The sequence below is a fragment of the Lepidothrix coronata genome, unplaced genomic scaffold, assembly GCF_001604755.1.
Source record: "Lepidothrix coronata isolate B3197 unplaced genomic scaffold, Lepidothrix_coronata-1.0 Scaffold154, whole genome shotgun sequence".
Taxonomy (NCBI): domain Eukaryota; kingdom Metazoa; phylum Chordata; class Aves; order Passeriformes; family Pipridae; genus Lepidothrix; species Lepidothrix coronata.
In genome coordinates this window covers 1633738-1657251 of record NW_016690334.1, presented here as the reverse complement: position 1 = coordinate 1657251, position 23514 = coordinate 1633738, and the positions used below count along the sequence as shown (strand labels likewise).

The 23514-nt window shown below is 51.8% G+C and overlaps 1 protein-coding gene across 7 annotated transcripts in view; it reads left to right on the top strand.

Annotated features, from left to right (window-relative positions):
• The window catches only part of DTX2 (deltex E3 ubiquitin ligase 2), a 34746-nt gene extending 14049 nt beyond the window's left edge, over positions 1-20697 (top strand). For 3 of the 7 annotated variants that reach the window (XM_017828964.1, XM_017828965.1, XM_017828963.1), the window contains exons 4-11: positions 4147-4205; positions 11134-11265; positions 17097-17183; positions 18071-18141; positions 18769-18927; positions 19014-19175; positions 19826-19915; positions 20043-20384. In XM_017828964.1, the coding sequence (XP_017684453.1) occupies positions 4147-4205; positions 11134-11265; positions 17097-17183; positions 18071-18141; positions 18769-18927; positions 19014-19175; positions 19826-19915; positions 20043-20267 (985 nt within the window). In that variant the 3' untranslated portion in view covers positions 20268-20384. Of the gene's footprint in view, positions 1-4146; positions 4206-11133; positions 11266-17096; positions 17184-18070; positions 18142-18768; positions 18928-19013; positions 19176-19825; positions 19916-20042 lie in introns of all 7 variants that reach the window. The other 4 variants (XM_017828962.1, XM_017828967.1, XM_017828966.1 and 1 more) reach the window with 4 other exon arrangements.
• The last annotated feature ends 2817 nt before the right edge of the window (positions 20698-23514 follow it).

Below are 23514 nucleotides of genomic sequence, written 5' to 3'. Positions count from 1 at the left end.
TCCTTCTTTAGAGACACTCAGTCTGGGTTTTGGCCTCTTCTTGAGAAGAAAGGTAGGGGAGAAACTGCCATTAGTGTTGGTGAGCCCTGGGAAGGGGGTTTGACCTTTGGGTGTTGTGTTAGCACTTGGTGTTAGTGTGAGGCAGGGCTGGATGCAGCCTTGATGTGTGGGGAGAAGTGTTGGCTGTTGCCCAGAGGGTGACAAAGATGCCTAATAAGAGATATGTGGCCTGCTGGTTGTGTGCAGGGGAAGAAGAAGGAAGAAAGGGCTGTTACCAGATGGAGAGGGTGAGTTCTTACAGGCTTTCCCACTTCTGCTCCATTAGGATATGGTGTATGTGTGGCTTAGGTGATGTTCAGCTCAAACCTGGCCATCCAGTGTTTGAAGTGGCAGCAGCCCTGGATTCCAAGCTGTTGACACACCTTCTTGCTGGCCTTGTGCTTTGCTGTCTCGCTGGTGCTGCAGAATCTAGAAATTCTGGAGAAGCGAGTGGTTTTGTCATGCTGAAATATCAGTCTGCCCTGTCTGCCTCCCATAGCAGACTGCCTGGGAACTGGTGGTGGGAAATCATAACAGTATCTTCTTGCTGAATCTCCGAGGACAGTGTCTTATTTTGCATCCCTTTGTTCACAACCTGGTGATCCCTGTTACACTCGGTAACCTCCAGATACAGAGCAGCGGGAGAGCAGGAGCTGCAGCAAACAGCAGGGCAAAATTGGGCCAGGAAGGAGGAGACAATACTAGGAAACGTTCAGAGAATTCAGGCGTTGACTTTCAGGTGTTGCAAGCCCAGCCTGAAGGCTTGGCTGAGAGTCAAAGGCACTGCCTGGCTACAGATCTCTCTGGGCAGCAGAGGCAGCAGGAGCAGGTGCCTCAGTGGATCCCTCTCATCTCTCCACTCTGCAGTGCTTGCTCTTGCACTGATGCCCTCCAGATCTCTCTTATGCAAGACCCCCACCAGCCTGCCTGCATCAGGTTTTTTCTCCTAACTGAGCCTGTTTTCAATAAATCAGCAGGACCTCAGCCCAGCCTGGCTCCAGCTCTCTCCCAAGAAGCCAGCACTGGTTCTGGCAATGCTGGAATTGTTTGAATCTGAGCTGGTGGATAAAATACATCTGTTTGTGCTGCTCTGGGATTGGAGGCACGGCCCATGTTACACTACAATAGCAATATCCTTCCTTGTTACCTCTTCCCCTTCCTCCTCCAAAAACCCCCACTTCAGACCCAGCGTAGGCTCCAAGTAGCGTTTCCGCACCTTTTTTGGCGTGACAGCACTTCCTCCCACTCACTGCGGCTGCAGACCTGCCCAGGCAGCGCTGTGGTACCTCAAAGCAGTTTGGATTTCCCTTGATTTCATCAACCTTTGGGCTTTCTGCAGTTGTAACAGAAATCAGGGAGTGTGGCAGCTGTGCCAGTGAGGTCCCACAATGCCAGTGGGTCAGCACATCCTATGTCACTGTTAGCTGGGGTGCTGCTGACTGGCAGGGGTGTATTTACTGAAACAAGAAGTATTTGGTTTCTCCATCATCACATCAGTTGGCTTTAAAGGCCTCCAGCAGTCAAAGCTGACACACTTTGCCTTTACACCACTGATCAGCAACTGTCCCCTGGCTTATGGATAGTAATTTATCTGCAGTGCACTCCCAGCTTCCCAAACGTGATCACTTGTAAATGCATTAACTGCTTATGTATTTCCTTTTGCAGATCTTGAGGGCTCTTCTCATTCTGTCCTGCACACAGCACACAGCTGACCACCACACAGCCCCTTGCTCATTCCATCTTTCTCTGGTGGGATGGGGGAGAGAACTGGAAGGAAAAAAAAGGAAAAGTTTTGGGTTGAAATAAAGAAAGTTTAACAGGACAGAAAAGGGAAGGAAAATAATAATAATAATGATGATAAAAGTACTGAAATGTGATGCAGAATGTAATTGCTCACACCCACTGAGCAGCAGCAGTTTTCCCCCTGGTTTCTATACTGAGCATGACATCAAATGGTCTGGAATATCCCTTGTCCCAGCTGTGTCCCCTCCCAGCCTCCTCACTGGTGGGGTGGGGTGGGGTGAGGAGCAGAAGAGGCCTTGACTTAATGTGATCACTGCTAACAACTAAAACATCCCTGTGTTATCAACGTAATTCTCATCCTAAATCCAAAGCACAGCACTGTACCAGCTACTCGGGAGAAAATCAACTCCATCTCAGCTGAAACCAGGACAACAAGTTCTCATTCCTGGATGACTTGGACTTGAGCCTTACAATGCAGGAAAGAAGAGTAAAGATTGTCCCTTCCATCATCTCAGAATGTGGTTACCAGTGATCCCCTTCCCAGGGCAGCTCTGGGTTTGCTTTCTCCAGCCTCAGGTGTAATGACCCTGTGCTCCAGCCCTTTGGAAGGATCCCCTACCCCCCATCTGCTTTCCTGGCACAGTGGAAGGTTCAGCTTTGTGCTTTACAGTATTTTTACCTCCCATGGGGAAGTGAAAGCACCTCCATGTCGTGGTGTGATGATAAAGCACAAGCTCCTCAGGGTCACAGGCTGGGGTGGAGGGGTTGCTCAGGCTCTGTTGTCTTCTTGGCTGCTCAGTTGGAGGAGGAAATGAAGGAAAGTCAAATGTCTCTGTGAAGCAAAGGGGTGAGATGAAGGAGAAGGAGGGAAATACCTGAGAAAGAGCTGTGATGAAGAGGGTGAATCAGGAAAGAAAAAGAGTCATAAAACCATCTGATTCAAAGCCCTTTGAAATCATGTGGAGGATTTCCCCTGTATTTGGGGGGTTTGAACTGTAGGCAGAACAATCCATTGCATCATTTGAAGACATTGCAAAATTGGTGGCAGCCAAAGGGAAAGCACAGCATTTGAAAGAGGCAGAAGGAAAACCTCTCTGGTCTGGAGAGCTTTATAAGGGTCTGGAAGAGCTGGTTTCACTCAGCCAGGTTGTCTGTGCCACACCAAGCCCTGGGTCCTGCCCAGGGTTCTTCAGGAAGCTCAGGACACCTGCAGGAGCCCGTTCCAAATTGTGACAGGTAGGAGAGGGAAGAGGTAGGGATGCCTCCCTCTCGGGAGGGTGGAAGGCAGTCACATGTCACTCACAAATCTTTTCAGCTCTGGTCATTGTCATGGAAATAGGGACAAAGATTTTAGCGAGGCTGAAAGGAGGGACCTCTGTGATGCTGTTTGGAGCACCATGGCAGCTCTTGCATCCCAGCTGGAAAGAAGAAGGTTCCCCCTTAATAGTGGATGAGACTTGGGCTTTTGACCACCTTGGTCTCTGAATTCTTAAGAAGCTGGCCAGGTTTGATGTAATTTTGGGGATTCCTTGGGGATGGTTGTCAGAATTCACTCTGTATTAACTGCAGCTGATGCACATGTGCCACCTGAGACAGAGCCCATGGGTGGTTTCTCTGTGCCAGCATGTTGGATTTCAGATGTTCCTGCTCTGCTTATGTAGATCCAGCTTGCTGTCTTCTCTAGTGACCCCCTCCTCAGCATCATGCTGCTGCTCCCCCTTTCCTTCCTAACTCCTTTCTCCAACTCATGGCATGACCCTGGCTGCCCATCTATCCCAGACTAGCTTGAGGTGCAGCTGCCACCTTTGGGAAGCACTGCTAAAACAAGTAGGTGAAGAACCTGAGAGGGATACTTGGTGTCTGAATCCTCCTGATTTCCAAAGAAAAATGGGTGACAAACTCTTGTGAGTCTCCTTCAGCCTTTTTCTTCCCTTTGGATTCCTGTTGCATGCATAGTGCATGTTGGCTGCTCATAGGAAGCTCTGTGGTGGATTAGCAAGAGCAGGGATGCATCAGAGGATCAGAGCAGGGTCCAGCAGGAGGAGGGGATGAGTCAGGCTCAGGCTCCAGCTAAGAGGAGATGGGGCTGGAGGCAGCTACATTACAGCATAGCTCTGAAGCCTATCTTAGAGGTAAATTAACCTAGGAGAGAGCTCTGGCAAGGACAGGCCTCCTTAAATACAGCTCCTGAAACAGTGGGAGAAGGGTGCATGGGTGAGGGTCCCAACTGGGGCTCATCTGAGCAATTAAGCCCTGTTAATATATGCAGGGCTCTGGCATTCAGGAGGCAGTTTTCCTGCTGGTTTCTTTGTTAGTGGTTTTTCTGTGCTGTTGAACTCGTCCCTTTTTCTTTTCTCTCTCCAGTGCCCCAAACCTGCCCGTCAAGATGCTCAAACCCAGTAAGCTGAACCAGGCCCTGGCAGGTAAGAACCCTACTCTGCTTTACTTGCTCAGGCCTTAGGATTAGGTGAATGAGAGGTTTGCCTTTCTGGGGCACTTATTTTCCTTTAGCACCTTTTAGGAAGAGTTAGAAGCGTTGCTGGCATATAAAGTTTGAGACTCAAAGACTTTTCAGAAAAGCAAAGAGGGCAAATTTGGGAGAGAATGGGATGAACAAACCTTCAGTAACTCTTTTTCTCATTAGTGCTTGTCCTTAGGCTCTCAAAGTGAGGGGGATTATTTAAAGCATGGCTATTCATCTTTGTACATGTGCATGAGCAAGTAGCAAAGGAAAGGGCATGTGGAAAAAACTGCTATTTGCTGCTTTTTTTAAAGTCAAAGGGGAGGAGTGGTGTGAGATTGTGTGTGGTTTTTAATGTGAGTTTTTAAATGTGGTTTTATTAAGAAAGCTCAGGTGATCTTTAGCTTAAAGGGGATTTTGATGCCTTGCCTCAGGGAAAGGGGAGACAGAGGTTGAATCAGACATTGTCTCCTGTAGCAGCAGAATACAGGTTTGCTTGTTATCCAAACTTGTGAGCACAATACTGAGGACTGTGTCTGGGAGGGATGAAAGTGCCAGTTTTCAATGCCCCTTTTCAGAGTAGGTTTGCCTGTTAAAGTTGAAATGGCTGTTGCCTTGAAAACGCCAGCTCGTGCTTGCAGCTTTCAGTGGAAGCCTTGCTGTGCCAACAGCCACTGGCACCTTTGCTCTCTTGGGACTCAGCCAGTGCCAAATCATGGGGGCCTGGTGTGTTGGTGCTGGGGGGTTTGGGTGTTCTGCCAAAGCAGGGGTCTTCTCTGTCCTGCCCCTGACTGTACCTACGCACATGTGGGTGTCATAATGTGGTAACCTGGGGCAGAGGAGTGGGAAAGAGGTGATATCTGGTATTTTCTGTCTGGACTTTTTTTTTCCCGTGTCCATTTCAGGCACTACAGAATAATCTATTAACCCTCTCCTTCCTCTGGCTCTTATCCAGGCATGGTCTGTTGAGGTTATTAGCTCCTGGGACACCAAACTTTGCTCCTGAGCAAGTGGAGACTGTAGCACTCTTGTTTTTCAAGACAAGGTTTACCACCTTATTCCAGAAAAGGTGATGGTGTTCGGTCTCTTCTTGAGTGCCAGCCTTTACCCTGCCTAAAAATGGTCCCCAGGATTGATGTTTTTAGTCATCTAATGTTAGCACAGTCATAAAACTGTGCCTTGCATGTCTCTGTACCCAAACTGGCACTGCATGAAGACTAACACTGGTGTCCTCTGACAGCATGCAGCCCATCTGTCTCCTCTTAGCAAATCACTGTGGAAACGAGGTGTAAAGTCAAGCTCAGACCTCATCTGGGAGGGTGACCTGAGCAGAACTCCCCTTACTCATGGCAGCTCTGGATTTCCTCCCCTGGCTATTAGCACTGACTGTGTAATTAGGTACTTAATCACAGAAAGGTAAATACAGCAGAGAACTGAAGAGCCCTGGTGAATCCAGGCTGTTAATGTTGTTAACTGTGATCTCATTCTCCAAGTACAAGTCACCCACTGTGGATTTGGAAGAGGTGAATACACACAGTCCATTTATGCCTTGTAGTGCCACGTTTGGATATAAGAGGCTGCAGGAAAGCCCAGTAAAATAAGACATTTGCCCCCATTTAATACAATAAAATGGTTAAGCTTGTAACTGATATCTCTGTTGCAGGCTGGGGGTGCAAAAGAGGGAATAAATATTCACTTTAATACTCTTTAACTCTCCACAATGCACTCTGGGATGCAGGGGAGTGCAGAGCTGAGTGTTGTCAGTGCAGAAGCAAATCCCTGGGACCAGCGTCTCCTTCAGATCCAGGTCTTTGTAGGACACTGCTTTGATGGGCACTGTGCTGCCTTCTGCCAAGTGTGACACACCTCAGAGGTGCAAGGGAGGAGGGAAATCTGAATTTGAGTCCGTCCTCAAAGTCACATGGAAGCAGAGGAAAGATTAATACAAGTTAATTAGGAAGCAGAAGGAAAACAAGTCTCTGGGGATATTTCTGGTAAAAAAGGAAGCAGTGGAGTTCTGGTAAAAAGGAATAGTTGTATTGAAACATTAATTGGTTGGGTCTTTAGGGACACCTTCTTCCCCTCTATGCTCTACTCTGTGTCTTGAACCGCTTCTGGGAAGTAGTATTTTGTTCATATTTAAAATCCTGCTGGTGATGTGCGAGTTACTCATTACTCAGGTTATTCTCTAACAAAATCTGGGCCCCTTTTTGTTCCTCCAGTCCCTGCTGCACGACTGCTTCCTTCAGCATCAGTGGCAAAGGCTGGGATCTCTAGGGCTCTCATGTTGTGAGGGAGAGGGAAGTCTTGGATGAGAATGAAGGAGGTTTTATTTTGGGAAATGTGTCCAGAAGTATCACAGGCCTTGGTCTCCATCCCCGGGTGCCTCAGCAGCTTTGGTTTGAAGCTGGAGAGATAAAACCCCTGAATCTCATGGGTGATCTTGAGAAATGCTGCAGGTGCATCTCTTGGATGCAGAGGGAGCTTCTGGTGGATAAACAGGAGATGAGGAATCCTGTGGGGTCTGAACAAGAAGCTGGGTTTCGTTTGTGTGATGAGCGAGGGAATTGTAACACTGTCAACCCCACGTCTTCTGAAAGCACCACTTGGGATCTCAGACATTGTGAAGCTGACTTTAAAACCATATTTTGTACAAAACCCCATAATTTCTTTTTCCTTGCTTTCTGCTATTTTAATACTTCAAAGTGCATGTGGAAACTTGTCATTTAAGCTTTTTCTTTCCCCGTGAGAATTTGGTTGGTACAGTGGAAAGCCAGAAGAGAGGCCTAAGCAAACTGTTTAACCACAGTATTGGTGTTCAAGAATCAGCTGGACTAACATCTCCTGGGAATAATGAAATTTAGCTGGTGTGCCTTGGGGCTTGAGGGGTGGGCAAGGTGCTCATATAAAGGCCCTTCTAATACTATTTTTTAAGATGAAGGCTGGAAATGAGCTTTTTGTTAAATGAAATGGAGCATTTCTCATTCACGTGATTCCTGGAGCTGGGGCATTTGGGAGCATATTAAGCATGATGATTTTGCTGGTGGATATAATTGTACAAATTAGCAATGGTTTTCTGAGATCTCATGTTATTTGAAGATAAGCTCTGCCCTGTACCAGCCTGAGGCCTGTGCAAATGCAGCTCATTAGCCAGAGCTGGTGACCAGAGGGGCACATTGGGCTGGATATGAGTAAGTGTGTCCTCAACACTCATTACATTATGTCAGGGTGTTTTTCCCGTGCTCAGCCTCTGCACAGGATATTACAAAAGTCCATTATTTACACAGCAGGCTGAGAAAAGCTGGTGGATGTTGTCATAGCTCCAGTGAAAATAATTTTACCCCAAGGAGTCACTAACGTTGTGTTTCTGGCCAAATAGATGCTTTGAGCAAGAGAAAAGAGGCAGTTCTGAGTGTGGTTATTGCAGGTGTTCACAGCAGATCAGATGCCAAAGGATGTTCCACAAGGCTTGGTCTCCTCATTCCTGCAGTCCTTGCAGTGAAGAAACCCAGTGCCCAATGGAAAGTGTGAACATATTAAATAATATTTTTCAAGCTCCCAGGCTTGCTGGTGAGCAGCAGGAACTCTCACAGGAACATGTGATATCCAAAGCAGGCTTGGTCTGGGCAAGCTTGTCATGCTGCAACTTGCCCCTTGTATATTCAGTGAGAATTTATCCTGGTTTAGAGCTCCTGACATAACTCCATGGATGCCTACAACGGGTTCTGACTTGAAATTGTTGTGTCCACAGTCAGAATTGGAGACTCCACCTGCTGATGTGATGTGTCTGTGTATTGTTTTGGCACTTTGTATGAACACACACTCCCATGTAGGGCCTGGGGCAGAGGAGATCCCTTGCTGGGGACTCTGCCACCAAACTCGTGGGAGGATTGTTAATGCTGAGATTTGCAGGATTGTGTTAGAACTTCAAAGGAGGCATTGCTGCTGGGGTTTGAGATGAGCCAGAAGAGCAGTGTAACACCAGGACATCCCTTTTTTTGAATGCTCTCTTGATCTAAATCTGCATTCAGTGATGCATTGATTCATTGCATGTGCAGCAGAAGGTTAAAAATTGGTCAGGAAAATGTGTTTTCCCACTTTTACCTTTTCTTGACCAATTTAAAATTGGGAGAACGTTGGGTTGGAGTAGTTCCGCTGGTCCCATGTTTGCCCTGTGCTAAATGTCTTCGTGGAGCTGCAAATGGGTTTGCAGCTCATAAAACAAAAGAATTTGAGGAACAAGTGCTGGGGGTTTTTGGTGGTGATTCATGATGCTGGCAGGCAGTTTTGGACACGCTGTTCCAGGTACAAGAGGGGCTGTGTTAGAGGGTAGCTGAACTCACCTGAAATTCTGTGGCTCCTGCTCTTTGCTTGGTCTGATTTTTGAAGGCAGCATGTTGCCCTCTGACATTGAGAGTCTGAAGCTGGTTGTTCAGCCTCTGTTTCTGCTGTGTTCTCTCTTTTTTTTTTTTTTTTTTATGGGCTCTGCATGCTAACGTTAGCAAGACAGTATTGATCTCTTCAGAAGAACACATTAATTTTGCATTTGCCTATCAGTCAGCTGTGCGTGGGTGGTGATAATCCCTGTTAGTCTTTGGACTCACTTTTCAAATGTCAGTCTGTGCAATCAGAGCTATTGCACTGCTTAGAAACAGCTTTTTTAGACACAACTTTAACTTTGGTTTCTGCACCAATTCTGGGAATTGTATTTTGCAGCCTCAGTGGGGTCAGACTGAAATGATCTCCCCAGCTGTGGCGGGGGCAGCATCTTCCCTGTTCCTCAAGAATATTGTTCCTCCAGGCTCTCCAATCAGAGTGAGTTGGTACTGCTCTTCTAGGAATACCTCTGGCTGCCCTTTAACCTGCTGGAAGGGGAAGGGGCCTGCCCCGTGCATGTGTAGGTGGCAGCTTTGGTGCTGCTGCCGGGCTTCAGGTGCTCGCTCGGTCGTACTCACGGAAAAAACAGGTAGCTTTTGTTATGGGAACATTTCAGCTCTTCCTTAAGGCTCCCTGGAAGTAGTGGACTACTGGCTTAGACCAGGGTTGAGAACATACAATAGGCTTGTGGTCTTTAGTTCAGGATTGAAAGGAAGTTATTTTGATGGTGAAATTGCTGGATCTGATGGGCTCTCCTTGGCTGTGCCTGCTGGGAAGGGCCTGACGCTGTCAGTGGGACAAGGGATACTAACCCAGGCTTTGTATGCTTTGAAGATCCTCTGGCCCTGCAGCACCTCAGATCTAGGTCCACAATGATGGCACCTAATGGAGGTGATCCATGGCTGCCTGCTTACCTATTTCCATTTGGAAGTTTCACCATCCATTGGGCAGTCTGGTCTTGTGGCCAGACCAGCCCTTCCAGAAGTTCTTGGGTAACTCTGGGGAAACTCCTTCCTCCGTCTGTGTCCCTCTTCCTGTGTTGTGCAAGTCCTTCTGTCTGTCTTTTGGTCCGTAGATGGGAAAGTTTTAGTGAAAGTATTCAACTTTGGGTATCAGGAAAGGAGTTGAGCAGCTTCTGGAATATTTATTGTGCTCTGACCTTACGAAAAAGAGGCATAAATTGTGGTTGGCACTGTGTAGGAGTGGTTCTACTTGTGGGGCACTGACACAGGCTTTGCACAGGGGATTTCTAGTCACAGGATGCAAGTTCTTAACTGGTTGCATATTTGAGGCAGAAAATAGTCTTACCACTTGCATGCAAAGCTGATGCTTCCCCTCATAACTCAATTTTCAGTCATGTAAGGGCAAGGTGCCTCATTTTTGTCCTGGACAAATGTGCTCTAGAATCTTCCTTTCCCAACCCAGATGAACAGAGGCTTGCAAAAATAAAATCCTTGGAAACCTGAGCTTTGGCCATGTATTACTGAGCAGGATTGTGTCAGGAATGTCCATAGCATTAGGATGTGGTTTGTGTGGTCTGCTATCAGAGGTGACTTTTGGGGAAATGCTGGCTTTTAGGTTTTCTGCTGTTGGTTTGCAACTATAAGCTTTTTTTCTTTTTTTCTTTTTTTTTTTTGAGTTCTCATGCTGTCTGTTGCAGGTGGGAAATTGCTCTTGGGAAAGCAAAAGCAGGTGTTCTCTTGGATGTAGGTGTGAGAGCAGTATGGTACCTTGGAAATGTTATGATTTGTAACCAGCCTGCATTTCACAGGCAAACATCTCGGATCAGCGTGATCAGTCCTGTAGCTGTCTGTGTGCCAGTTTTACCTTCAGGGAATGGCTGTCCTTTTTAATGATTCATTAGCTTTATCAAACTGCATCCCATGGATACAGCTGGCTGGGATGGGGGAGGGTGAGGATTGCATTGAGCTGGGAGTGCAAGGGAAAACTGGAGTGCCAGAGAGGAGAGGGTGTGGGGTGAGCGAGGGGCTGAGTGGGGCAGTTCCTGCCCCAGGGTTTGAAGGCAGTTCAGCTGCACTCTGGAGATGGGTTTGGTGTGGCACTGTTAAAATGGGTAGCTTTAGGTGGGAACAGCTAAGCAGGACCTTTAGGGGATACCAGTGATGCCCTGCATCCTTCAAGGCTGCTTCCAGGGTTCTGGTGAGTGGGAGAACTCTGCACCACGGCAGACTCCTTGCCTGAGGAGCCCTAAAGCCGAGGCAAAGAGGAAGGTCCTGTTCACACACCAGCACAGAGGTGTGCCCACACTTTCCTCCTTTAATTTGCTACCTGGGCTCCCCCCTGTGAAAACCTCCGGATCCTGTCCTTGTGCTGACTCCAACCCTGTTGCCTCTCGGATGTTTTATGTCCTCTGAAACAAGGGCTTGGGTTTCGTTTTATTTTATCCTCTATCATTTTTTTTTTTGAATTTCCTTTAAAAGATTATTTTTTTTTTTAATGATTGTATTTCCCCATTGTTTCCCTCCTGCATGTTGACCTCGTACCCACTGTAGGCATGACGGCTATTCTGATGTCAGCCGCCGGACTCCCCGTGCACCTCACCCGTGTGCCGCAAGCTGCCAGCACCCATAGAGCCACTAAAAAACACAGCTCAGTTAAGGAGGGGAGGAAAGTGTCCAAGAAAGGTAGTTCCTGCTCAAACTCTGATATATTTGCTTCCGTCTCCTTCTCTTTCTCTCTCTGCGCTCCTTCCTTTCCTGTCGTCTCTCCCTCCACCCTCTCGGCTCTTCTGGTTTGACTGATGATGTTCGTCCCACTGAGGGGAGAAGCAGGACGTGTCTCCCCTGACCTGCACCGTTTCTGACAGGCTGTGAAATAAGATGAGAAAGTAGATGTGGTCCTGTGGTAGGTCTGCTTGTTTCCATCCATAATTAAAGCTGGAGCAGCTCTGTGATCTGTGTCAGACTCCCCCGTGCTCCTGCTGCACCCTCTTGGGGAACCCTGAGTGTCCACATACCAGGACCTTCTGAGTCATTGGTGGAACAACTCTGGGAGCTGAAGGACCATCAAGGAGAGCATTGAATCCATATGTGCTCTGAAGAGAAGGTTTGCTTATGAGCCATGCTCGTCATCATTGAGTCATGGGATGACAAGGATCTGCCAGACCAGCAGACCCCTGAGTCATACAGGGCTTTCTAGGTCAAATTGCAGGGGATTTATTCTCTTCACCTCTTGTCTGGAGTGGAAGGGAGTGGAGTGCTGTCAGGCGGATGTGCCCTGGCAGGAAGGGATGGGTTACCTTGGCTCTCATGCTGAGCTGAGCCACCTCCAGGGTAGGGTCTTCATTTCTCCTCTTATCTCACTGGCATCCCTCACCTCTACAGAGCCTGTGGGCTCCCAGTTTAGAGCCTGGATTCCATCTGTGTGTAGCAGCCCTAGGACTCTGCAGGAGTAGGTGTGAATCCAGCCTGGTGTAGCTGTAGAGGTTGTTTGCCAACCTTGGCACAGGTGTGTCAACCACCGCCAAACCTACAGTGTGTCCCCCCTTTGGATTAGCAAAAAGGGGGGATTAGAGGTGGGAAGTGTTCAACACTTATATGAGATGCTTATATATAAGAAAGGGAAGAGCCCAGAGGTGGAGGGGAAGAGACACCTGTCTGTGTGGGGAGTTTATTAGTACATTTTTCTCTCTCCTTGGAGTCCACGAAGTCCGAAGCTGTCTGAAGGAGGCAGGAAGAAAAACAGAAATTAAATGAGGAGGGAGGTATTTTGTGGAAATGCATTATGGAGGGAGCTGCAAGAAGGAGGGAGAGAGCAAATGTGGAGTAGGATGTGTGATGGAGGGGGAGGAGAAAGCAGGGGCGGCAGGAGAAGCAGTGCAGAACAGGAGGAGCGAAGGAAAATGGGAGGTGAAGAAGAGCCGAGTGGAGGTGGGTGACAGAGGGGCTGGATGAGGATCTCACTCCATGGAGCCAGCTGGCGAGGTGGTGGGGTAATGTGGCTCCTGGTGCTCCACTCCTGGCATGAGCAGCATCCAAGCAGCCCTCCACAGCCAGGGATGAGGGCTGAGTGGTGGGAATGCCCTGGAAACAGTGCTGAAATGGAGCTGTGAGGGGCCAGGCCCTCCCAGAGAGGAGCCCAAAGCACCGAGGGCTGGGCCTGCATTGGCGTTGCTCCCCTGCTGCTGGTTAGTGACATGAAATAACTGTATTTAGGGCACAATGTGGGCACAGACACACGGGCCTGCTCCTCTGCAGCCCGGCTGGCTGCTGGTTTCTCCTCCGTGGGGTCTGTTGGTCCTGAGCACTGCACCACTCACAGCATCCAGCCCTCCCTAGCAGGAGGGGATGTGGGTGCAAACAGCCAGGATGCTGTAAGGGATGTTAACAGGAGGATGTGTCTTGTGACTTGGGAATGGGGTGGGGAAAGCAGCAATGCAGAGCATGGAACAGGGAGCGAAGAGGATGGGATGTGGGCTGGGGGTGAGAGCAGCACACACCGTGTTGGGTGTCTGCCAGGGAGCAGAAGAGTGGCTGTAGCTGTGCTGGGTGTTTTGCACCCCATCAGCATCTTCTCTGCCATGAGATGCCAGTTCCTCGGTGCTGGGTGCAGCACTGGGAGCACCCCTGTGTGCCTGCAGGGCTACCCGTGGCCAAAGGCTGTGCTAGGGCAGTGCTGACCCCCGCCCCAGGCCAGGCTGTCACCTCCCTGCCAGCTCTCCAATGCCACCTGCTGGGGCTGGGACACCTCCAGAGGAGCAGAGGGGACACCGGCAGGAGGGATGGAATGAGAAAGGCATCAAGGAGCTCCTTTTCCTATCTGGCACGGCAGAATTTGTCCCAACCATCCTCGTGCTGCAAGAGGAGACTCTGCCAGCTTGGCACTTTCCCACACTGACCCATGAGAAGGGGGACCTTTCAGTAATTTAGGTTATTAAAATCGTTCTCTTGTTTTGGAAAACAGGATCTCCTTTTGCTGGGGGCTGGGATGCCAGTCCTGCAGAGTGCCTCCCTCCTAGGATGCAGAGGGTGCTCAGTCCCTCCTAGGAACAAGCTGTGCTTGTACAACACCCTTCAGGGCTTGGGGACATTGTTCTGCAGTGCAGGTCCTGAGCCTGATTTTTGGCCAGCGTGTTCTCTTTGCCTTTACAGACCCTGAAGCAGCCAGCAGGCAGAGATGTGCCTGTTTCGTGCCCTGAATTTCACGTTGTGTGTTCTTTCCCACACCCCTCTAGGATTTTCCATCTCAAGCAAGAGCTGTGCATCCAGGAGTGGACCCAGCAGTGTACTAAGTACAACCAGCTGTTGGTGGGTGCAGTGTGCCTCTCCTGAGCCTCTTCTCCCTCCCTTCCTGCTCCTGCTGCCAATCCAGGTCCCACCTGGGTTGAGGCAGTGCTGATGGAATTGCAGCCGGATATAGCTGGGGTGTGTTAAACAGAGGCACTAATTAGTCAGGACTCATTAGCGTTGTTGCTGTTCTGGCAGGGATGTCTCTGGCACAGACACGTGCTGTGGGTCTCGGGGAAGCCGTAGTCTCCAGGCAGGCTCTGTGTTATCCTGGCACACGGCCTGGCAGCGTCTGCCATCCTCATGGATCGGCGCTGCCTTCCCGCTGGCTGGCACCGCGCTGCGCTTCCTTGGGATGCTGCAGCCGCTGCCTCGTGCCAGCGTCACTGACTGGGGCCTCACTGCTGTCAGTGGCTTCTCTTGCTCTCCCCAAGCACTGCTTGGCCATGGAGCTGGACACTACAGGGCTCCCCTGACCTCACAGGGACCTTCAGGGGACTGAAGGAAGGAGGTGTTGGCTTGGACTTGCTCTGCTACTTGTTACCCTCTGGGATGGTGGGGTCACCATCCGCTTCCACCTGGCGAGGAGTTTTCCCTGCACAGCCATCCTCCCTAGGGTGGGCAGGTACATGTGGAGTGCTGCTCTGAGGAGGGAGAGGAGATGAGATGGTTTGTCCTTCCTTGCCAAGCAAGGAGATTAATCCCTACTGACTCTGATTGCTTCCCGTATGTCTGTCTGTCTGCAGCTGGGTCTGTGGACTGTGCAAGTGCCTGTCCCTCGGAGTTGAGGGAGCTCACTGTTCCCCCTGGGGAAGGAGACAGGCTGCAATAACAGGGGTGCTCTGACCAGAGCAGCCTGGTCACTGGGTTATCCTCCTGAAATGCTGAATGTGGAGAAACCAGTTTTTAGCAACAAACTCCTCTCACGTTCCTGATTTCTGGACAGCCCTTTCAGGGGTTGAGGCTTTTAGATCCAGCCTTTGCAAGTGCAGGGAACAGAGGTGATGGGAGCTGTGTGACTGTCCATGACAATAACTAGAAACAACCTATGTCTGGCCTGCAGAGGGTATCAAAAAAAAGTCTGCTGGAAACCATATGGCTCGTTTTGGGATACAGGAGGAGACATGTTACTGCTGCAAGCATTTGGTTGCCGAGCAAGGATTCAAAACACATCTGTTAAACGTTGCCCATGGAAAGCCCTTGCTTCAGCAAGCAGCTTATTATCTACAGGGAGGAAGGGGAAGCATTAAAAACAATTTGATATTCCTCTCTTTGTAAATGAAAGAATGGTAAACATTCTTTGGCATCCCGGATAAATCTGTAGCAGAGCACTCGGCCAGCTGGTGATAAACAGCATCAGTCGATCCTGCTATTGCATTTCCAATCCTCTATTGAATCCAGAAATCTCTGGGGACTGAACAGGCTTTGATGATCCCAAGGGATGACTAGAACAAAGGTTTGGAGGCAAACACTTCTATGGAGCAAAGTGTCCTGAAAGGAAGTGATTCATGTGCGGGAGCAGACGCGGCTCGTGCCGTGGTCCCAGCTGCCTCCTGGCTCCCCCCACGCTGCTGGGATGTGCCTGGACGGACGTGCTGGTCTGTCCAAGGAAGAGCCTCTCTTCAGAGGCAAGGAAGGCTGTGTGGGCTTTGCTACCCCTGCTGAAACCAAGCTGTCAGCATCACAAGGCTTCTCTGGGACTGGACCTTCAAATCCTTGCAGCTGGGGACAAGTTTTTCTAAAGCATCTGGGCTCTCCAGGCAGCCTTGGTGGCTGTAAATGCACCAGAGCACTGTCACAGCAAAGTGACAGGAACAGACTGGAAATGCCACAGTGCAAATCCATGAAGCATGGGTTTTCTGAGGATGGCTGAGGGCTGCATCACTCTCTTCTGCCTGTCTGATTGCCCCAGCTCCGTCCTAGTGCCAGCTGGTGAGGTGGGTAATGCCATTTGCTTTGCTCAAAATCCCCGCTGTACCCCAAGAACTTTCCTGTCTCACTCTTAGCCAGCTCTGCACCAGATTTTTGTCTCCTTTCACTGATTTCATTTGAGTGAGCCTGGCCAGTTCTTGGGTGAGTTATCTCTGTTTCTCTGAGCTGCTACAGAGAAGGAAGGTCACCAGGGGCTGCAAGGGGAGAGCATCCCCCATCACCCTGAACGAGGTGAACTGCTCTGAAGCTGCTCAGGTGTGTGCAGGTGGGAGCAGGTGAGCTGGGGCGTTCTGCCAAGGGCTAGGCAGGTGTTACTGTTGCTGTAACATGCCCTCTCTGCTCACTTCCCTTGCTGTCTTCACCTTGTCTGTGCATCTTTTTGGCACTGCTTCCTCCAGCCCAAAGCCAGAGGAGACAAGAAGGTCACCTCAGAAAGACACCTGGAAAGTGCAGGCCAGATGGAGAAGGACTTGGTGGTCAGCCTGGCAGGCAGCCCGGGATCCTCAGGGATGAGAACACGGTGATCATCTTGGAAGTGGATGGAGTTAGGGTGGGTAGCAGCTGGTCCTGCTCAGAGTCCTTTCTAAAACCTGCAGAGCAGAAGAAACTGAGGTCTCCATCTCCCACATGATCATGAAGCCCTGCTCTGCCTGAGATGTCAGGCATCTCTCCTGCCCAGCACTGGCACTTGGAATGAGCATCCCTTCACTTCCTGGGCTCCTTTTCTTACTTGTGTGCTCAGTCATCCCTTCTTCCTGCTCCTGCTGCCAGAAATCATGTGTTTCAGGAGTGGCCAGGAATCCCCTTCTGAAAATAACTCATCTTACTGTGTTTTCATTAGAAGAGTCCAGCTCCCAGTTCATCAGTCTTCCGGATGTTCCACCCACGTTACTGCTCTGCCTCTTTCTTCTGTGGCATTCCAGGGAATGAGGGGCTTCTGCCTGGTAGAGGATCTGTACCATCCAGGCCTTTGTTGCATGTTTAGCAACACCCAAATGGATGGGGGGAGCTGAAGATTTGTGTTGTGCAGGTACAGCCACATCTCCAGTGCTCAGCTGTTGCACATGGTGATACTCTGTGTCCTCCTGGGAGTGTGAAGTTGGGAGCAGCAGTATTGTCTGTGCTAAAGGATCCATCTGGCCAGGATGGAGAATGGAGAAGGAAGAGCTACTCTAGCCAGGAAGGAGAATGGAGAAGGAAGAGCTATGCCTTGGCTGACCCCCCAGATTTGGATTCAGGAAGGAAGGACAAGGCTCCCCCAAGCCAAGTGACCAGTCTCTCTCTTTGCCTCCTGCCAGGTGGAGTCATAACATCACTTGCACAAATGTTTCCTCTCTCAGGCTGGTGGAAGAACCTGGCAGCCTCTGTGACGGGCCTGATAACGGGTAAGGAGCTCATCTCCTCTCCCAGGACCAGGGGCCATACAGAGGCATGGGATGCTCCCTGGCTTATGCCAAGTCTTGCTGGGCAGCTCCCAGAGGCTGGGTTTGGTGGTAACTTGCTCTGGGTGTTGTGGGATGTTTGTTGCTTCATCCCATACTGCTTCTGGGAGGACAAGGCTCGTGGGCTGGTCAGGTGCCCGTGGATGGATGGGTGGATGGGATCAGGGACTATATGTGGGAAGATGCGAAGATACCGGTGTCATGTGCTGCAAGTTAAAAAACAGATTGTTTTATATACTTGGGTGACTTGCACTGTGTTTTGCTGGATATGAGTGTGTGGAAGCTCAGGAGAAAGGCCACTGTTTCATGTTAAGGATGTGAAGCTCGTTCTGCCATACTCAAAACAGGACCTGAAGCTTGGTGTGTGTTGCCGGGTGTCCTTGTTGGGCACCAGCTGGGGTGATGTGGGAATGCCTTTTCTCCTTTGACAACAAAGACTGTGTGATCCTCTATCCTACTGAAACCATTGAGTTTGATCCCAGCTGGCTTCTGGTATGCACAGAAAGCTCAGCTGGGACCTGCCTGGCATCACATGGGGAGAACTGGAGCACAGCAGCTCCAGGCAGACCCCCGGGTGTACGGCACAGGGCACCAGCAGGTGCTCCAGTCTGTGAGTCCTGGTGGGAGCCACTGCTGATAGCAAAGCCTTTATGGGCTTGTAGGGATGAGTTGGAGCAGCCTCTTCTCCCCTTCTAACCCTAACCTTTCTCCTTGGCATCCTGGCCAGTGGCCTGCTTGTCTCCCTTCTCTCTAGCTCACCCCACATGTGCTGGTCATACTGCACTGTGTGTCTGATTTCTCCTCTCTTTCTCATCTCTCTCCTTGTGCAGCCACACCAACAGAGCCAGAAGCAGTAGTGAAGAAGTACCTGGAAGAGCTGAAGGGCACTCCTGCTGATGAGGTGAGAGGACAGTGAGGCAACTCCAGCTTGCCCAGAGTTCACTGGGGTGTCATGAAAACCACAGCGTTTCCTGAGGACCATCCTTCCTTGGGCATCCTGTGTGGTAGGTGGTGCTACTTGCAGTGGCACTGTTGATGTGAGGTAGAGAGGCCTCAGCACTGCCTGGAGGCCACATCTGACAACAGGTGACTTGTTCTCATCAGAGGACTGTGACAGAGAAAGCACAATGTGGGCTGAATAGCTCAGTCTGACAGTGCCTCCCCATTGCCCTTGGAGCTGGCTGCAGGGCCTGGGGGGAAGGAGGGGAGTTTGGTTTGGGTCTCTCAGTGCTCAGAGGTTAAAACTAGAGATCACACCCTGCACTGGAGCTTGCAGAGAAGCAGGACAACCATACCCAGTTCCCACTCATCTGCTGTGACTGATGGCAGCTCTCCACCTCCTGGGCAATGCAGGAAGTGGAGTGGGGTGATACCAACCAGATAAGGAAACCTGTCTCTGTGCCCGTAAACGTCAAAGGAAGGGATTAAACCAGAAGGCAGATCTTCCTGAAGCATCTCCTTGATGGCTTCCTTGGTGGGTCAGTCCTTGGGATCAGCCTGTGCTCACAGGTGGTGGTTTCTCCCCCAGGACTGCATCATCTGCATGGAGAAGCTTTCCTCCCCCTCTGGCTACAGTGACACGTGTGAGTCCAGCACCATCAGGCCAGAGGCTGTTGGTCGCCTGACGAGCTGCCAGCACTCCTTCCACATGCTCTGCATGCTGGCCATGTACTCCAACGGGAACAAGGTACCCAGCTGGCCCATCCCCACCAGGTCCCTGTGCCCAGGTCACTGGGCTGTGGAGCTCTGATCCTGACTTCTCTCTCCTGGCAGGATGGCAGTTTGCAGTGTCCCTCCTGTAAAACCATCTACGGGGAGAAAACCGGGACCCAGCCCAAAGGGAAGATGGAGATCTCCACTTTCCCTCAGTCCCTCCCTGGCCACAAGGACTGTGGGACAATCCAGATTGTGTATCACATCAGCAGAGGCATCCAGGTGAGTGCACAGCACGCTGATGGATAGCACAAGCTGTGAGAGCCTCCCAGAAAAGTTCTGGGATCCAGTACAGTGCCTGCTGGCAGCCCATCACTGAGCAGCCTACGGTGCCTGGAGCCAGCAGCTGCACCAGCTGTTCTTCAGTGTGTATGGGTCTCCTCCATCAAAGATCTTTTTCTGAGCAGCCCCAGAGTTTACAGCAGCTCTTCACCTACAGTAAGGAACTAATGTCTGCCTGAAACAGGGAGGAGATTCTGCCTGTGCTCACAAGGTGGGAGAGATCCTGATGTGTGGCTTCACAGCCCACGCTGGTTTCAGTGGTGGCAGTGAGCTTGCAAAGGTTTGAGCTGTGTGGGTTTTTTTAAGGTGTCATATGACCACGTGGAAAAGGCTGTGGTTTGAGGCTGTCTCCCACCAGAATATAATGAGATTTTAGATCTGGCTTTGTATCCCAGCATGAGACTGCTCTTGGAAGACCTGTAATGCTCACATGTCCCATAAGAACAAGTCAGACACCTTGTGCTCATCAGCTGCCTTTTACATGGAAGAGCTGGTTTGAGATGAGCCTATGTCAAATCCTGCTGCTGAGGAATTGCCCAACTCCTGTGAAGATGGGTGTGTCCATGCCAAATACGTCTCCTCCCTTGCAGGGCCCCGAGCACCCCAACCCTGGGATGCCATACACGGCCAGAGGCTTTCCTCGCTATTGTTACCTACCAGACAACGAGAAGGGCAGAAAGGTAAGGCACTGTACCCTGATGATGTCACCCTTCTCGTGTTATCTCATGGCACTGAGCTTGTCAAGCTTCTGGCAGTCTGTTTTCATGGCTCAAGTCTCCTGCCTTTGGTTTTCCTTTCCCCCTCTAGGTCCTGGAGCTCCTGAAGGTGGCCTGGAAGAGACGCCTGATTTTCACAGTGGGCACCTCCAACACCACCGGCGAGAGCAACACGGTGGTGTGGAACGAGATCCACCACAAGACTGAGATGGACTCAAACCTGAGTGGCCATGGCTACCCTGACCCCAACTACCTGGACAATGTGCTGGCAGAGCTGGCTGCCCAGGGGGTCACTGAGGACTGCTTGGGACAGTGAGCCGTGGGGGCCTGGCTGTGCCGTGCACACCTTGGGGGCCCACCTAGTGCACTTATTCCTGATGCCTTAAGTTCCTGTGTCTGACCACCTGGCACACTGAGCAATAACAGTTCTGTGGGAGCCCTGCCTGCTCTTCACGTTTTTGGGGGGAGGGAAGGATATTTTTGTAGAAGCTGCACTTGTGTTTCTGGGTGGGATTGATGGCCATGGCCAGGAGCAGCTGGGACAGCAGTCCTGAGGTGACAGGTCCCCTGGGGAAGGCAGGACCTTCCTCTGGTAATGCTTGGGGACAGGATGGGGAGACGGGAGTGCCTTGCTCCCACTAAACCACTTGGAAAGCAAATGAGGGCCTCCCTCTGGTGAACAGCAGCTCCCTGAGGCACCTCCTGCCCTGTATCTCTGCTCAGTCCCAATAAACTGTTCATTTTCACAGCCAGTCCCTGCCTCTGCCTTCCTGCTGCCTCAGGGCTTGAGGTATCTCACCCTTAGTGTCCCTCTCTAGGGGACCAGCCTGATCCATGGAGCCTCATTCCAGCCAGGACAAAGGAGGGGAAGCTCAGCTCAGCTGGAGGGACATGGATCTCGGTGGAGGCAGGACACAGAGTGCTGGTACCAGGGCTGTGGTTCCAGCCTGTCGATGCTTTGGCTGCTGGCTCCTGGTGGTCTGTGGCCATTGTGCCAGCAGAGGTGACCCATCACTGCCCACCCTGCACAAAGTTGCAGCCCCCTGCTCTTGCCATGAGCTGCCAGTCTCGCTCCTCACCAACCCTTCTGGCAGACCCTGTCCCTCTTTTCTCCTTCTCTCAGGTGAAATGGCAGCAATTTGGGGCTGTTTGTGCACGGTGAAGCCTCTGCAGGGAGGGGCTGCTGTGCTTTGTGCTGCTGCTGCAGGGATGCTGGTGCCACCAGCTGGTGACAGTCACCTTCCTCCCGCGGTGGTGGCAGCCAGCCCAGCTGCCAGCAGTGATGCTCTTCAGCTGGGAGCACACTCCTGGTACTCCTCTAGCACCTTGCAAGTGGGATATTGCCCCAGTTCTCATGGCCTTGCAGTACAGTGTCCCCAGGCTCAGAGCTGATATCTTTTGAAGAGCTTGTTTCTGGCTGTTCCCCTCCCTGTGGCCACTGGACCCAGCTGCACATTGAAACCATCCCTTTGGCACTGGTGCTGTCTGCCATTTCACCTCCTTCCTGGGAAATCTGGGATGTGGCTGGGCTTTTTGGAAGCTCTGCCTTGGCATCTGCCTGGGACCAGCATGTCCTGGGCCAGCAACTGGGCATCTTTCTTCCTGCCATTATAATATAAATATTAAAGGTTTTTCAGAGCCTTTTCAGGGCAGGAGCTTTCCCTAAAGTCCATCTTGTGATTGCAGGCTCTAGGGGGAAACCCCTCAACCAGCCTGTGAAATTTGGGGATGCTGCAGGACTGGCAGCTCCTTGGGAGCTGCAGCTCTGTGTCTGTGTGGTGCTGAGCTCTACTCAAACGGGCTGTGTCTATTCCTCTCCCACCCTGGTTGCGAAAGGTAGAGGTTTTGAGTTCAAACCCTGTCTCTGTATCCCTGGATCATGTTCTCACAGCAATCAAAACAGTGAATTGAAGCGAAAATTGAGCAGAGTTCACCCAGCCCTGCGCAAAGCAAGAATTTCCTGCTGAGCCTTGCCCAAGGCACCTCCAGCAGCTGCTCCAAGGTGTGAATCAGCTGCGTCTGGGCTGGTCCAGGGCTGGGGCACTGGACTGGGAGCTGGTCAGGCTCAGCAGCTCATCCCTGGCTGTCACAGCTTTGGACATGAGGCATCTCCTAAAATCCTTGCCCTGTCTGTGCTGAGCCTGAGACTGTCTCTGTGGCAGGGGAGCCAAGGGGGGGAAAGGAGCAGAACCAGGAGCTCAGACAGTGCTGTGCAGGGAGCTGCTTTGAAGCAGTGGAGTGAAAGCACAGCCATAATGCCGTGGTGCCCATTGGAGCACAGAGAAGGAGGACAGAACCTGAAATAGGTGCTTATTATGCTACTGGATGGGTTGACCAAAAGACTTGTGTGCTCCATCCCCGGCTGGAGCCCCGGGGAGGGTGGGGTCTCTCCCGGCCCCCCGCGGTGGTGCCTCATCTGCCGCAGGGTGGTTATTATTAGCCCAGCCGTGACCCCGCAGCTATGCTGGGTACCGGCAGCTGAAACTGTGACTCACTGTCCCCCTGCGTCACCCACTCTGCCCCTCGCCCCGCCGGGAGTGCCAGGGAGGGGTCGGGGGGGGCGGGTGGAGGGTTGGCAGGGTCCCCAGGGTAGGTATTGCTGCGTCGGAGCGGGGAGTAAGTCAGGGATCAGAGGGAGGAGGGATGGAAGCTGCAGCTGCGCCTGTTTTTCCCCTCTGCAGCTGGACGGTGTAATCTTTGAATGCCCCATTTCCACTTAATCTGAAGGCGTTGTCCCGGCCCCTTGGGAAGGGGGAGGAAATCCCCTCCCACGCAGGAGTGGGCGGCCGCTGCCCTTGGCAAACACGGGAGAAGGAGCACTCCAACCCCTTTGCGTGGGGAGTGGCGGTGGGGGGCTCCCGAGCCGCGGGGCAGCTCCCGCTTCAGGGCGCTGTCCCTGGCCCCATCCAGAGGGCTTGGGGAGCCTTTCCCTGGGAAGAGGGAAGGATGGATGGGGAAATGCCAGCGTGGGGTGGCCCCAGAGCTTGGTGCTTCCGTGCCCCCGGTGCTGGGTGGGACCGTTCGCCTCATCGCTGGGGTTTGGGTGGGTTCGGGTGTGATGCTCTGGAGCGCTTCCCTGCCCGCGGGGCAGGGCTGGCTGCACACGAACCAGTCGGGCACGGGCTCATCCCTGGCTCCCGGTGGGCACGGGGAACCCGCAGGGAGTTGGGTCTAGGTGGGGTGAGAGGGGGTGCGGGACCTCTTGCCCAGCTGTCCCCATAGCACCAACACAGACTGTGACACCCGCCAACCCATCCGGGAGGCTCCGGTGCCTCCTCCGTGCCTCAGTTTCCCCTTTCACATCACAGGCTTGTGCCCTGGTCCCTCGCAGCCTTCGAGGTCCTGCAGGACCGAGGGGTGACCCGGGTGGCTCAGTTGTTCCCCCCTGCCCGCGGGGTCCTGCCGGGCCGGCAGAGCCGGTGCAGGAATGTGGGGCTGGGAGGGTCCGGCTCCTCGGGACGGGCGGTCCCCGCTGCGGGGGCACTGGGGGCAGTTCGTCCCCTCGGCAGTGGGACGGGGTGAGCGGAGCAGAGAGGCACATCCAGCCCCAGCGGGAGGACGCC